The sequence below is a fragment of the Schistocerca gregaria genome, chromosome 5 (genome assembly GCF_023897955.1).
Source record: "Schistocerca gregaria isolate iqSchGreg1 chromosome 5, iqSchGreg1.2, whole genome shotgun sequence".
In the NCBI taxonomy this organism is placed as follows: Eukaryota; Metazoa; Arthropoda; class Insecta; order Orthoptera; family Acrididae; genus Schistocerca; species Schistocerca gregaria.
In genome coordinates, this window is record NC_064924.1 from 423,291,396 (window position 1) to 423,303,531 (window position 12,136).

The following is a 12,136-nucleotide window of genomic DNA, read 5'->3' on the forward strand; positions in this document are numbered from 1 at the left end:
GCTTATGGCTCAGCATCCCCATCTGCGTTGCAGGTGCTGGACCCAATACTACACAGCGGGATACGACTTGCCACTGGTGCCTTCCGGACCAGCCCTGTGGACAGCATACTAGTGAAGGCAGGTGTCCCTCCCCTGCGGTTACGATGCCAAAGTTTGCTGGCCGCTTATGCTGCCCACGTTTTTAGCTTGCCTGGGCATCCCAACTATAGTCTCCTGTTCCCGCAATCGGTCGTCTATGTGCCAGAACGTCGGCCTCGGTCAGGTTGTATGATCGAGGTCCGAGTCATAGAGCTTCTTTCTGGGCTTAGAGTTCTCACTGTTCCACCTCCTTTCTGGGCCACATTGTGTACACCCCCATGGTGTGTTCCTCGCCCTTGCGTTGGGCTCGACTTGGCACAGGACCCGAAGGACTCAATCCCTCCAGAGGCCTTTCGACGCCAATTTTATTCCATCCTGGCCACGTATCAGGGCTCTGGCGTTGTCTACACAGACGGTTCGATGGTTGCTGGTCGTGTCGGTTATGCACTAACTCTAGAGGACCATTCTGAACAACGTTCGTTGCCGGCTGGCTGCAGTGTTTACACTGCTGAGCTGGTCGCCATCTTTCGAGCCCTAGAGTATATCGCTCCTGCTCAGGTGAGTCCTTTGGTATCTGTAGCGATTCCCTGAGCGGTTTACGAGCTCTCTACCAGTGTTTCCCTCGTTCTCGTCTGGTGATGGCTATCCAGGAGTCCCTGCGTACTCTTGCGCGTTGCGGCCGCTCTGTGGTCTTCGTGTGGACCCCAGGCCATGTTGGGATACCTGGCAATGAGAATGTTGCCCGCCTGGCGAAAGAGGCCACCAGTACACCATCTCTGGACACTGGCCTCCCGGAGACAGATATGCGAGCGTTCCTACGCAGCAAAATTCTGGACCTTTGGGACACTGAAAGGCGCGCCCTGCCTTCACGAAACAAACTTCGGGCCATAAAGGAGGCTACCGGTGTGTGGCGCTCCTCCTTGCGGGCCTCTCGCAAGGAGTCTGTTGTCCTCTGCCGGCTGCACATTGGGCACACATGGCTGACGCATGGCCACCTATTGCGACATGAGGACCCACCTTTATGTCGCTGCGGCTCTGTTTTGACAGTGGTCCACATTTTATTGGACTGTCCACTTTAAGCTGTGCTCAGGCAGTCGTTTGCACTGCCTGACATGCTCCCTGCACTTTTAACCGATGACTCTGCTATGGCTGACTTAGTTTTACGTTTTATTCGGTCAGGGGGTTTTTATCGTTTAATCTGAGTGTTTCTGTTTCGTTTTATTGTATTGTGTTGATTCTGGCCTTTGGCCTACGATTTTAAACTGAGTTTTTAATGTGTTCTCGATGGTTGGCTTTTCCTTTTTTATCCCTATGGTCGGCCAACCACCGCCACACTCTGTGTGGCTTTACTTTGTTTTGTCTGTTCTTTGTCTGATATCTCTTATCCTGTGTCGTCTGCCGTCTTTCCTGTTGTTCATTTTTCTTCTCTTTGGGTGGTTTTAGTTTTTTGGAAAAAGGGACTGATGACCATACCAGTCTGGTCCCTTTAATCCCTCAAACCAACCAACCAACCAGTCTGCCATCCAAACAGCGTTTTCTAGATGCCAACATCTGGTTGCAGTCTATTTTGATTTACGAAAAGCATATGACACGGTCTGGCGATATCATATCCTAGTCACATTGTACGAGTGGGGTGTCGGAGGCCAGCTCCCGAATTTTATCCAAAATTTGCTGTGTCTTCATACTTTCCATGTCCAAGTTGGTGCTTCCCATTATTCTCCTGATATCTAGGAGAATGGGATCCTGCAGGGCTCTGTTATGAGTGTATCTCTCTTTTTAGTGGCCATTAATGGTTTTGCAGCAGCTGTAGGGCCGACCATCTCACCTTCTCTGTATGCAAACAACTTCTGCATTTCGTACTGCTCCACCAGTACTGATGTTGCTGAGTGGCACCTACAGGGAGCCATCCACAAGGCGCAGTCATGGGCTCCAGCCCACAGTTTATAGTTTTTGGCTGCAAAGTCATGTGTTATGCACTTCTGTCAGTGTTCTACTGTTCATCCGGAACCAGAACATTACCTTAATGATGATCCACTCACTGTAGTGGAGACATATTGATTCTTATGGCTAGTTTTCAGTGCCCGAATGACTTTGCTTCCTCACCTTCATCAGCTTAAGTGAAAGTGCTGGCAGCACCTCAACGCCCTGTACTGCCTGAGCAACACCAACTAGGGCACAGATCACTCTACGCTGCTGCAGTTCCTCTTCCATGTAGAGCTCCAGAAACTCTCATCGGTTCCACCCTACTGACCGGATTATTTCTTTCATCTTGTTTTGTTGTTGTTGGTCCAACTGATGTCTATTACATTTTTGGCCATCTCACTTTCACTATTATAAGTGTGCTGCCTAGAAGGCATTCTTTAGGCTGTACCTTTCTTCACTCTTCATTGAATTGATGGTGGATGGATGCAAGTGGGGTTTCTCCCACCACAGACGAGCCCTGGGGAAGCTGCTCATCAGCACTGTCCTACACACTGAGGTGACCTATATACTTCCCCTTAAATTAGTTTTTATAGCCCTCTCAGGAGACACTACCTTACCATATGGACCTTCAGTGCCAGGCGGTAGGGTTTGCATGTTTTGATGAGGTAGAGCTGTGCCGGCAGTAGTATAGCTACTGGCGGGGTCACCCAAGCTAGAGTGGTCTCGACTGAGGATCCAGCAAGTGGTCTCACACCATAGGGTAGGGGGGGGGGGGGGGGGGGGCGATACTATAGGCTAGTTTGTAGACTCCTCTAGGGGAGCTAAGCCTGAAATGAAAGCCCGGTCCTCTGGGTTGTGGATTGAGTGAAGGATTGATACTCCTGCCTTTTCAAAAATTCATTATTGCAGATAAATCAAAAAGGAATGCCAGACTGCACCTATGAAGACAAACTGTGCTAGGAAACAGAAACATCCATTTATTGGTGCCTAAGTTTGGAACATGGAACATGCATACGCTGTTGCAAACAGGAATGATGAATTGCATTGCGGAAGAGTTGCTAAGGTATGGAATGGGAGCTGTTGCAGTGCAGGAAGGGGAGAGATTTATAAGCAGAAGTACTCCCTGTACTATTCAGGAAAAGACAAAAGATAAGACAAGGGGAGCATGGAGTTGGGTTTATAGCCTTCAGGGATGCGAGTAGATCTGCTTCCAGGGATATGAGTCGATCTGTTGTTGCTTTCGCCCCCACATAATGAAAGAATATATACTTTGCATGGATGACAAATTTCACAATTTAACCTTTGTGAATGTGTATGCACATACAGAAGAATCTTCTATAATCACCTACAGGTGGTTTGTGACAGAATACCCAGATATGATTGATTCCAAAATAGTTCTTGGCGAAAGGAAGAGGCATTCAGAAGTGTGTTTGGTGAAGAAAGTCAGTGATGATGAAACTAATAATAATGGTATGAGGGTTGCTCGGTTTGCTTCTGCAAACAATTTGAAGGCAGTAAGTACCTGTTTTCCAAGGAAATATATTTACAAAGGGGCATGAAAAATACCAGGATCAAATGAAGCAAACCAAATAAGGCTTGTATTGATGTCAGAGGTGGGCATCCGATATGGAAAATGTGTGCACTTTGTGAGGGACTAATTCTGATTCTGACCATTACCTAGTAGGAGTCAAAATGAGACAGAAACTTGCCATGGCTGCCAAAGGAAGTAGTACGGGAGTAAAGAAATGGAATACAGAACAACTAAAAGATAGGGCTACTGTTCAGGAGTAGTAGAACAGATTGAGACAGGAGTTACAAACAAAAGGTAGTGGAGATGATACAGACAAAGAATGGACATGTATTAAAGATGCCATTAGGTCAACAGCACATGAAATACTGGGGGAAGTGAGGGGATGTAGGATGATGACTGGTATGATGATGAATGTAGACAGGAGGAGGAATCAAGGCTGAAGTGCTTGCAGTGGGAATACTAGATCAAACAAGCCATTGTATAATGAAAACAGAATAGAGGCAGCAAGGGTACATAGGAGGAAAAAAAGGGGAAGCCACACAGAGAAAGATAGGTTTTGGAAGGAGCACTACCAAAGGAACGAATGCAGAAAATTCTAAAAGAGAATTAAAGAAGGATATCAACAATATAGACCAAAAATAACAGCTTGTAAGGTCATAGAGGGAAATTTGCTGAGAGATTAACAAGATGCTCTGGATAAATGGAGAAAGTACTTCAGGGGAATTTTGGAGGGCAATCCTACCAGGAATGAGCAGACACTCTATTATACCACAGATCCAAAAATAGAGAAACCAACATTAGAGGAAGTACAGAAGGTAGTGCATTGTCTAAAAAATTACAAAGTGACAGGAACTGCTGAAATAACTGCAGAACTGCTAAGAAATGGAGGAACTGATCTTCTTACGCGGAGTCACAAACTTATTAAGTTTATGTGGAATCGGGAATGAATCTCGGAAAAATGGACCCCAAATGTAATTCGACCAATACACAGGAAAGGAGACAAGACCTGTTGTTCAAATTATCAAGGAATTAGCCTGCTGGATGTAATCTATAAGATGTTTCTAGTATTACCTACAACAGGTTAGCACCATATGCAGAAGAGATTCTGGGGCAGTACCAGTGTGGATTTTGGCCTAATAAGTCAACAACAGGCCATATATTTTTGTTGAGGCAAATACATGGAAAGGCATATGAGTGTAACATTGAGCTTCATAATCTCTATGTAGACTTCTAGCAGGCCTTTGATAGCTTAGATAGAGCACAAATGCTGAATGATATGCTGCTGCTTGGTATCCAACGAAGTATTCCTCTCATATTCAAGCAACATTGGCTGGTTCCAAGGGTGCAGTTAAGAGTGGACGGAGAATGACGCAAGTGGTTTAGCATTAGTAAAGGAGTCGGGCAAAGGGACACACTCCCTACAATGCTTCTCAAACTGCCTCTGGAAGCAGCGATGAGGAAGCTTCAGACACCTGGTTACATAGGCAGAAAGTCAGATATGCGCATATGGTGGTGATGTAGCATTTATTAGTAGAAGGAGGGTATCACTAAAGAGGACAGCATGCAAGCTGAAAGAAGCCACAGAACCTAGAGTCCTTCCTATAAGTGAAACAAAAACTAAGTGAATGAATTTCACCAAGAAGGGAAATAGCGCGGATAGACATTCAGTAGGTGGTTTCAATTTTGAACGTGTGCAGAACATTGACTATTTAGGCTCTAATATTAACAGCACAAATTACATGTCAACTGAAATAAAACTATACATCCTCAGTGGTTAAGATGCTTCCTCATGTTTAAGAAATTGTTGGCCTTTAGGTTATTAAATAGGCAAGTGAAGCTGTAACTATATAAGCTCATGATCAGGCCAATTGTAACCTGCAGATGCGAACCATGGACTCTAAAAAGTGTTGATGAGCAGCATCTCAGGATGATGGTGGTTTCTGGAGACCCAGGACGAATGCTGAGCTGGACTGTCTCATACAAGGAGCTGACATCGTGAGAATTATATAAAGTAGAATAATAGCCTGACTTTGACATCCTCAGAATGGATGCTGGCAGAGCAGCTAGAAAGTTTTTTTTAATGGAGGCCAGAGACTGAGAGGTAGGCACCAGAAATGGTGCACAGATGATGCGGAAGAAGATACAAAATCTGAGTCTGAGAATGGCAGAGAAACGTGCTGGAGAGGGCAGAATGGAGGAAAACCCACACATTGTTGTAGTGCCATGGGGGGAAGAAGAAGAAGAAGAAGAAGAAATTATTTTTTTCTTAATTTTTCTCATCAATATTGTTTTCAGAGCCTTGATTTTACCTCTCCTACATACTTCCATAGTTCATTAAAGTTCTGACAGACATATCAAACTTAAGATGAACATCATCTTGACTGAGGTGCTGATGATCATCTTGCTGTTCAGTTTTTTAACCCCCAACCATTCATGTGTAAAGTCAGCAAGGCTGGTTACTACCCCTAAAATGAGTAAAATTCATAGACTTGGTGAATGCAATCTAAATATTATGAGTGATTACATACTTTTTGTCTAGTGATAGTGATAGTGTCATTTATTTTTCACTGTGTATTCTTGTTGCAGGAAGCCTCTTACGTGCTCTGTCTTGATTCTGTTGCAAGCAACAGCAATCTGTATTTACATGTCTCTAAACCACCACGAGAAGGCAGTCAGGGCTATCTGTTTTTCAAGGTAAGAACTTAATGTTGGCACTCAATAAGTGTGTGATTTATTAAGTGAATTTGTGAGTTAATAAATTGGCGATTCATACACACACAATTTTATTCTGATATTAGATGTATTATCTTAATGCAAAGACAACACATAACTAATTCACACATCTGACTTAAAGATTTACCCTCAGAAGAATTGGTGTAAACAAGGGTTTTTACAATCTTGCTGCAAAAGAGTGTGTAGGGTAATTGAAAGAGAAAACTAAGTGGCAACAAGTGCATCTGTCAGAAGGACTGGATCTATCAGAAAATCTATGTAGTTACTGTTGTAAGTTAGGTCGGTAAAAACACCAAAGCCTTCCAACCTGTTTCCTGCAGATCACATTGGCATTGAAACTGAAGACACTCATCTGAGTACTAAAACATTAAATAGATCCATCGGGCCTTAAAAACAGTTGACTGCTCAAAGTAACGGAGATAGCAGATCATGAAGTAGTTCTATTAAATTTTGTTTCATGTATGTTTTGGAATTAATCCCTTTCGCAGCTTGTATTTATTGAAAATATTATGCGGAGAATAGTCCTGCATGATTAGGACCAGCTAATTATTATGGAAATTTGGCGCTTCAGTCAAGTGGAGTTTAATATCGAGTCTTCTGTTTTGAGAGATATTTACGTCATTTGGTGTGAATAGGTTTTTAGCTCATGTGTGTGAAAACATTAAAAAAATACAGATAAATTGCTAGGATTGCTGACCTGTAATTACTTTTGGGAGGAAAAATATTAAGTACTGCCAGTACACATACAAAATTATGTGGAATTATCCTAACTTTTGGAACTTGAGTTCATCCTCAGGAAGGGAAGAGGGACTGGTTGGGGAAGGTGGATTCTCTGTCCTGGTATCCAACAGGGTAGACACGATGACGTGTACTATGTCAAACGACCCACAAATGTGGGTACTTACTACCCTCTACATGTCTTAGAAGTGTGGAATTTCCGAGCACCAAGTGTGTGTGTGTGTGTGTGTGTGTGTGTGTGTGTGTGTGTGTGTGTGTGTGTGTACATATAACACCTGCTGCACATATGACACACAAAACTCTTATATTACATGGCTGTGAAAAACTCGTAACATCTTGTTTTCACTCGTGCATCCTCAAAGTTTATGTAACAAGTATGTAACTCCTGATAATTTAGTGCAGACACTATCTGTGCAGAGATTCCAAGTTAACGTGGATGTACCTTAGTTCCCCAGTCATACTGTAATCGCGAGTAGACTTCAATCATCCAACAGTTAAATTGGAGAAAATTACAATTCGGTTAGTGGTGGGCATAAGATATCCTGTGAAACATTACTAAACGTAGCAAAGAGTTCTCGGGCTTCCAGCAGTGAAAAACAGGGCCTTTAAGAGGAGACAGGTTGACAAATTTCAGGAAGAGGAAGAGGAAGTTAACAAGAGACTCACCTTTCTTCCATATTTGGGGCCCATATCAGCCAAAATCGGGAAGCTATTGAGAAAATCCAACATAAATACCGTCTTCCGACCATCGCCAATGACGAAAGAGCTGCTGGGCTCAGCTAAAGACCCACTCAAACTACGCACACCTGGTATATACAGCATTGCCTGCAAATGTGGTGTGCAGTACATTGGTCAAACGCAGCGCTGCATCTCTAAAAGGTGCGAGGAACACATCAGGCATGTTCGACTTGGACAGATAGAGAAATCTGCTATAGATGAACATTGCACCAAAGATAACCACGCCTTTGATTTCGAAAACACCAGGGTGCTGTGCCGAGCCGGGAGCTATTGGGATAGCGTCATTAAAGAATCAATAGAAATACGGGTCCACGAGAATCTTGTGAACAGGGACGAAGGCTATCAACTGAATGCGGCCTGGAATCCAGCATTAGCTGCAATACGCCAGGAACGCACCAAGAACCGTCCAGCTCAAGAGACGCGATCAGAATGCTCTGACGGAGACACGAATGGCACATCCGCTTCCCCCTCCATCCCGCCCGCTGGCTCCTATGGACCCAGCCTCCCGCAGCCAGGTGGTGGGGGGCACACCACAGGTATAAAGGGACCGGCATCCGCAAAGTCTCAGCACTTCGCCAGAAGATGAGTATGTCACTCGCCAAAACGTCGCAGTTTGAAGACACCGCCACCCGGCTGGAAGCCCGATAACAATTCACCGGCTGTATACGCCGGGAAAGCATACATGCGCAATTACTAAATGTCTTCTCTGAAAACTGCCTATAGCAGATAGTTAGGAACCCCGTTTAAGATTGAGATATATTGGATCTAATGACAACAAATAGTTCTGATCTCTTTGATGTCCACATTGAAACTGGTATCAGTGACTATGACATGGTTGTGACAATGACGATTAACAAAGTAAAAAAGGACAACTAAAACAAGCAAAAAAGATATGCATTCAGTAAACTGATAAAATATCAGTTGTATCATATCTCACTGAGGAATTTGAAACTTCCATCACAGGGCAGACGCATGTAGAGGAGTTGTGACTAAAGTTTAAAAGAATAGTTGACCATACAGTGGATAGATATGTACCCCAATTTAATCTTCATACCACTAAAAAGATAAATGAAATAGTTATTAGTGTCAGTGGTGTTGAGAAACAGCTGAAATCGTTAAAATTAAAACAAATCGCCAGGCTCCAATTTTATTCCTGTCAGATTCTTTAGTGAATTTGCAGCTGAATTAGCCCCTCTTCTAACTATATTGTATCATAGATCCCTCAAATAAAAAAAAAACTGTTCCTAGTTCTTGGAAAAAGGAAAAGATCACACCCGTCTCAAAGAAGGGTAGTAAAAGTGATCCACGAGTCAACCATCCAATATCCTGGACATAGATTTGTTGTAAAATCTTGTAACATAGTATGAGCTCAAACATAATTAGGTATCTTAAACAGAACGACCTCCTCAGTGCTAACCGGCATGGTTTTGGAAAGATCATTTTGTTAGTGTGAAACCCATCTCGCACTTTTCTGTGTGGCATACTGAAAGCTTTGGATCAAGGTAACCAGGTAGATGCAGTATTTTTTTTTATTTTCAAAAAGCATTTAACTTGGTATTGCACCTAGGCATTTTGTCGAAGTATGGTCATATTGGGTATTAAGTAAAATTTGAGACTGGGATTTGTGTGCACCCCAAATCTTTCACTATGTCAAAAGAATAACTAATTTAGTTGCTCAGAGTTCTAAGCAACTAAGCAAGACTGGTGTCACATAAATGGTCTTTCATTTTGTTCGTCAGTTTTAAGTAAAGTAAATCTACCTTGTCTGGAGCAAAAAATCCTCTTTCTCATTGTTTTTGTGAATGACATTTTGGTGTCATTTTTATACAAAATACAAGCTCTACCTAAAAAAAAAGAAAAAAATTCCATGTGTGTGTTTGTGTGTTTTGTTCATTGTGCCTGTCTGCCGGCGCTTTCCCGCTTGGTAAGTCTTGGAATCTTTGTTTTTTATATATATAAAAAAGCGGGAAAGTGCCGGCAGACAGGCACAATGAACAAAACACACAAACACACACACAGAATTACTAGCTTTCGCAACCGATGGTTGTTTCTTCAGGACAGAGGGAAGGAGAGGGAAAGACGAAAGGATGTGGGTTTTAAGGGAGAGGGTAAGGAGTCATTCCAATCCCGGGAGCGGAAAGACTTCCCTTAGGGGGAAAAAAGGACAGGTGTACAATCTCGCTGGCGCGCGCGCGCACACATCCGTCCGCACATACACAGACACAAGCAGACATATGGCCTTTAAATATGTCTTCTTGTATATATATATATGGGGGGGCAGGACGAAGGTGTAAATGTTTTCCCTACAAGTTTGAAAAAGAAAGTGTATTCCAAAAGCTGGCAAAGCTCTGTACCTTCCATTTGTGTACCTATTGACAACGGAGCACTTCTGACTTTCGGTGAATCGTCTCCCTTACTCCTAAATAATTTGAATTTTGAAATCTGATCATTCTTTTTGAAACACCCAGTATTACTACGAATAAATCATCCGGCCATCCTTGGTGAATGTAGCCTTTAGTATTTGATTCTTCAATAAGTTCATTCACCACCAAGTTCCACAGTAATAGGGGACAAGGCCCCCCCCCCCCCCCCCCCCCCCCGCCTCCCACTGCCAACATCCCACCCACCCCTCCCTTTGTGGACAGACAACCCCTAGTTGTTTCGATCACCTTTTTCTCATTCATCTTGGTGGTGTATACTTTCCTTCTACAGCCCCTAACCAGGAATTCAAAGATTGTATTGCTAAAAGCACTTTTGGTATCCCAGAAGATGCAGGGAGTAACTTCCTGAGAGGCTAGAGCTTTTCCACCTTCTCAAGAAGTTGGTGCAATGCTTTTTACATGATTTACCTGGTTGATATGTGGAGGAACTTGAGTAAATATCTTTTCCCTAACGAGTACAGTGATCAGTTTCCTAACGTCTTCATAGGAAAGGACATACTGATTGATCTCGTATCCTTAACCTTGGTATGATCAGTTCTACCTAGATTTGGAATGAAAACAACCGTCACTGTCCTCAAAGAGCTAGATATGATTCTTGCTGCTAAGCTGAGCCTAAACAGTTTACACAGGATTGTACTTAATCCCCCAGAGCTGGAAAGGTTCAGTCTGGGCCTGGTGACTTTTCCTCTCACTGAATGTTTTTGAAACTAACAAATTCTCTGGCAGATTCCCAGTCCTCAGTGCATTGAGGGAAGCGAGTCCTTAGGAGCACATCCAGCATCATTGCCTTTGTATATCCACCGTCCTCCATCCATGGAGCATCTCTTAGATTAGCTGGTACTCTATTGAGGATTTAAAGAGGTCCAATGCAAGTAGCTGCACCTACTTCCTCACAAAATATCTTCCAGGCTATAGTTTCACTTGCTTAATCTCAGGGTTGTATTGAAAGGTTTCTCGGTAGTTTGCCCATTGTCTTTTCTTTCTTGCGAGCTTGAACAGTCTTTTTACTTGCTTCACTTGCACTTCCAGATTGTTGTTCCACCAATTTACACTCCTTTTTGTGCTTTTCTTGGTGTTCGGGCAGTATTATAAGTATGAGGTAACAGTGGCAGATGTCACTGTCTGCCATTTCCTTGAAATCTATTGTGTTTTCCATCTGGAGCTCTAGTTTCATATAAGTGTGAATTTAGATCTTTTCTATATGAGTCTGTCTGTTTTTCTAAGATTCCTATAGGCCATGGTCTGTTTGAAAACCATTTCAAACTCAAACTTGATGTTGATGCCTTTTAGAAAATTATCTGACCCTTAGCCAGGAAAAGAGGGAGGAGGAGGAGGAGGGGGGGGGGGGGAGAGGAAACTGGCTTACCTGAAGCATTTGACACCTGATCAGCATCAAAGTAGTTACCGTGGTTCTCCTCACACTTCTCCCAGCGGTGCTGCCATTGTTGGAAGAATGTCGAAGAAGTCTCTTTCAGAATGGTGTTTAGCTTGGCTGTTGTGGCTGCCACAATGCTCAGCGAGGTCCATGGTATCCCTGAGGCTCCATTAATGGCACATCTTTCCATGTGTGATGGACCCCTTGGCGTGGATCGCATCTTGCCTTGGGTTAAATATCTAGAGAATTTGGGAAGGACTTCTGGAGTAGATAGAGAGATGGGGCATTGTGGGACACTCTTCATCTGGTTCATCAACTGAATCCTGTTATGGGAGATTAGTCCAGTAACTGTGCTACACCTGTCATTAGCCTCAGTTACATGTGAGCCTCTCCACCCACTTGGTAAGTGCTTCACCAAGGTGGTGTCCCAAGGAGAGGCTTACTGTTGTTACAGGAACACTTGTTTTCTTTTCCATGGCATCCATAAACACAGCTCAGCACCAGTTAATGTTTCCCAAATGTGTCGCATGAAAATACTCAGTCAGTATCAGCAAATGTTTGTTTTTGTCAAGTGTAAGA

The 12,136-nt window shown here is 43.3% G+C and overlaps 1 protein-coding gene across 1 annotated transcript in view; it reads left to right on the forward strand.

The window, feature by feature from the left end:
* LOC126273455 (nicalin) overlaps positions 1 to 12,136 on the forward strand; it is a 123,668-nt gene that overhangs the window by 68,427 nt on the left and 43,105 nt on the right. Inside the window, exon 7 of the mRNA XM_049977011.1 lies at positions 6,119 to 6,226. Within this exon, the coding sequence (XP_049832968.1) occupies positions 6,119 to 6,226 (108 nt within the window). The remainder of the gene's footprint in view (positions 1 to 6,118; positions 6,227 to 12,136) is intronic.